This window comes from Octopus bimaculoides, chromosome 7 (assembly GCF_001194135.2).
Source record: "Octopus bimaculoides isolate UCB-OBI-ISO-001 chromosome 7, ASM119413v2, whole genome shotgun sequence".
Taxonomy (NCBI): domain Eukaryota; kingdom Metazoa; phylum Mollusca; class Cephalopoda; order Octopoda; family Octopodidae; genus Octopus; species Octopus bimaculoides.
This window is the reverse complement of record NC_068987.1, coordinates 95,685,424-95,689,381: the sequence shown is the minus strand read 5'-3', so window position 1 is coordinate 95,689,381 and position 3,958 is coordinate 95,685,424. Positions and strand designations below refer to the sequence as shown.

Below are 3,958 nucleotides of genomic sequence, written 5' to 3'. Positions count from 1 at the left end.
CACCAGTTTCCATTTTTTGCCTTTTCTGAGGAACAGTTCCAGGGATATAAACTGTTCTTTCCTTATCATCTCCCTTGTTTGGCACTGCAGCTCTTATTTATGATAATATGCCATCTTTCTTCTGACGAATCTTTGTTTCCACTTGATAGGCTGACAGATAATCACAAGCATAATTTTTGACATTCATGACTCCTTTTTCAGAGAGTGTACTGATGTACATAATTAGAATATTTTCTTCTTTTCTTGATGGAAGCTTGTGTAGTTTTTGGTAGATCTTCAAATTTCAGAACATCTATTTTGTTGATGCAAACTAAGATAGGTATATATAAATGTTTAATGCTTTCAAATAAGGCAGTCTGTTCATCAGTTGTTTGGTTACATTGTTCAGAGATACCCATAATATACAGTGCTGCAGCTTTTAAATGAGCCAATGCTGTAATGGCCTGCATTTCAATAGTGTTTCTATTTTCTAAAGGATAATCCAAAAATACCTAGAGTATCAACAGCCTGCCAACATAAATACTGATGATTAGTGTGTCCAACAAACAATGATTTAGTTGTGAAAGCATAAGGCTGCACTTCAACATCAGCTCATGTAATCTTATTAATAAAACTTGGTTTTCCAACACTGAATCCACAGACAAGAAGAGTCCAGGTACTACGATCATTGGATGGCAAACAAAATAAATGTTGTCTAATTTGCTCCAGATATTCCAAGCTCTGTTTCTGACATCTCAAAATGGTCACCATTCTTCCTAGAGCTACTTTTTTCAACTGTTTACTTCGATAAAATGAATCAGCATTTTTCGGAAGTCTAACATAATCCTTTCAAACATTCTCAACTAGAAGTTGAGCTGTGTTTATTTGTCCCAAAGCAAGTCTGTAATGGTCCCAGTCATAGAGAACATTCATCAAATCTGCATAAAATGACTTCAGAAAATTTGCATAAAATGACTTCCAACTAACTTCAGAAAGTCATTTATCATTTGTGTTAACTTACTATGAACATTCTGTTGTGTGAATTTCACTTTGTGCATATAAAACTGCCGGATCCTTGAAATCTTATAATATTTGTGAATAACTGTTGGGGTCTTGTGCTGTATCTTTGACAATAAAATCTTGTGAAGGTGGCACAACAGCGATCTTTTTGAAGTTATAATGCAACATGGTGTTACTGTAAACTGAACTCCAGATCACATGGACTACAAGCTTCAACGAGATCAAGACTGGAAGTAGGCCTCATGGACATCAAAAACTTCGTTTTCATGATCATCTCAAGCAGTCTCTCATTTTATGTGGTGTCCCTCTAATTCGGTTGGAGCTCCTGGCTGTTAAATGAAAAACATGGAGGACCGTGTCTGACACTAGAGCAGAGTGCTTTGAAACCAAACACAAGTGACTGCATAAAAACAGAAGGAGACATTATCATCAATCCACTGCAGCTGTTGCTTAGTGTCACTTTCAGTGCCCCTAGTGCCACAGGACGATCTGCTTATCTTGTATTAGTCTTGTCAGCCATGTCTGCTCCCATGAGAAACAATGTGCTGGAGTGGGAGGAGGATGAATCTCTTGGATCATTGCTGTCATCACCTTTGATGGGCTGTCATAAGCAGAAATAGTAAAGTAAGCAGTGAATGTTGTCACTGGAGATCCAACAGCTCTTTGTTCCACTACCCTTTCACCTGTTCTTTATTTTTGTACGCTTTTAGGTATTCAACAATATGTGGTAAAATGTTGGGTTATTGGAACACCACTGGAAAGTAGGAGTGCACTAATTCTAAACAAGAAACCGACATGGATTGTGACAACCCATCCAAGGATCAGCATAAAATAGCTAATGCAAAATGAAGCAGATGATGATGATGATGATGTGTGTTCACATTTACACTGATTTCAAAACTGGTGTTGTTTATGTTTTATTCTTTCATATCTTGTAACTTAAGTAGCACAAGATACACTTGAAAGTGATTATAGTTTGAGGACCTTCAACATGGAAAATACAGAAGCTTGGAACCAGTCTTTCCAAGAGCTCCTAGATATAAATTGTGACATAGCCTTCTCTTCATCACTTAAGGGCGTATACTCATAAAGTGTTCAATTTCTTTGAATAGTTGTAGCTACTGCTTGGTGTCAGTTTTCTTTGTGTAAGGCTGTCGGAAAGCTAACACTTAAGTCATGAGCTTGGACCTATGAGAGAGTCAGTGTGAGAAATAATAATTCGAATGATTAAGAACAAGTATCTTTACTTACAAAGCTTAATATGAGTTCTTGTTTTCCTGTCTTAAGTCATCTCAAAATCTATGGCTGTGTGGTTCAGATGTTTATTCAAATCGTATGGTTCTGGGCTCTGTCTGACCCATGCAAGCATGAAAAAGTGGACATTAAAATGATGATGATGATGTTCAACTGGTCGAACATAAGCTAATAGCGAAGACTTTCAATCTGAACAGCTTGAAAAAGCAGCCAAATTTTATTCAAGTTAGATGCTACCGTTTTAGAGAAGGATACATTATACAATGTGGCTCTGGGAAAAGATGGGATGGTCATACTTGGAATACTTTTGATAATACTTGATCATAGCTGATCTGGGTGTAAACAACAACAAATGGTTGTACAGGAGCTTCAGTAAAGGGTAAAGACCCCCTTTGGTCAAGCATAACCATGGGATTGCCCCTAGAAAGTTCCCCTCCGAGGTACAAGTCTGTGCAAGGTTGTTTATGGAAGACCAGCAGTCATCCATGCATATCAGCCTCTAATCTCCACAGCACTGGTGTTATGCAAAGGAAAGGCAAAGGCCGATACAGATTGGCACCAGTGACATTGCAACTTATTTCTACAGCTTAGTGGACTGGAGCAACGGGAAATAAAGTGTCTTGCTCAAGAACACAGCATACGGTCTGGGAATTGAACTCACTACCTCATGATTGTGAGCTCAATGCTTTTACCACTGAGCCATGCGCTATGGATTTCAGTAACCATAGAAATCGTAACCATAGAAATCAGTAACCATAGAAATTGTTTGACACATGTATGTGTGAGTGCACATACATGCCTCAAAGGTTCATGTATGTGTGAGTGCAAATGTTTGTGTGTGTGTGTCTGTGAGTGTGTGTGTGTGTGTGTGTGTGTGTGTGTGTGTGTGTGTGTGTGTGTGTGTGTGTGTGTGTGTTGTAAGTTAGGTGACAAGGAGGTAAACTCAATCATAGTTTTAAGTTTAAACCTGTTAGTTCATCAGCCTAAATGAGCTGACTCAACATATAGAAAGAAAGAAGCATTTTAGTCATGACAAATCTTACTCCACCTTAAATATTTCTATGTTTAAAAGGAACGTCTGGGGTTCACTGCACATCAACTGACATTTTAATTGTCCTCCTGTATGACTGATAAATGTGGTAGTATTGGTAGAAGTGGATAGTGGTTGTAGAGAAAGTAGTGGCAGTAGTTGAGCGAAGAGTAATCTGATGAAAAATTTCAATTATATGTCACATGTATGGTTTATGAGAATGAGAAAAATTCATATAAAGAAATATTACAAATCACACGTAAGTGTACACACATGCACATACACACACATACATACATACTTACATACATATTCTTTTACGCTTTTTCATGTTTCAGTCATTTGGCTGGAGCCATGCTGGAGCACCACCTTAAAGGTGAAGAAGTCAACCCCAGGACTTATTCTTTGTAACCCTAGTACTTATTCTATCAGACTCTTTTGCTGAACCACTAAGTTATGAGGACATAAACAGGCCAATATTGGTTGTCAAGCAATGGTAAGGAGGACAAACACAAATGCAAACACACACACACATATACGACGGGGTTAGTATATATGAGGCTATAGTAGAAGGCACTTGCTCAAAGTGCCATGAAGTGGGACTGAAACTAGAACCATGTTGTTGGGAAGCAAGCTTCTCACAAACCAGCCACAGGCAAAAAAAAAAAAAAAAAA

The 3,958-nt window shown here is 38.0% G+C and overlaps 1 protein-coding gene across 1 annotated transcript in view; it reads right to left on the bottom strand.

Annotated features, from left to right (window-relative positions):
* LOC106868848 (uncharacterized) overlaps positions 1-1,167 on the bottom strand; it is a 91,049-nt gene extending 89,882 nt beyond the window's left edge. The window contains 5 exon segments of the mRNA XM_014914289.2: positions 4-239; positions 241-485; positions 487-930; positions 963-1,113; positions 1,115-1,167. Coding sequence (XP_014769775.1) covers positions 4-239; positions 241-485; positions 487-930; positions 963-1,113; positions 1,115-1,167 — 1,129 coding nt within the window.
* Between the last annotated feature and the right edge of the window lie 2,791 nt (positions 1,168-3,958).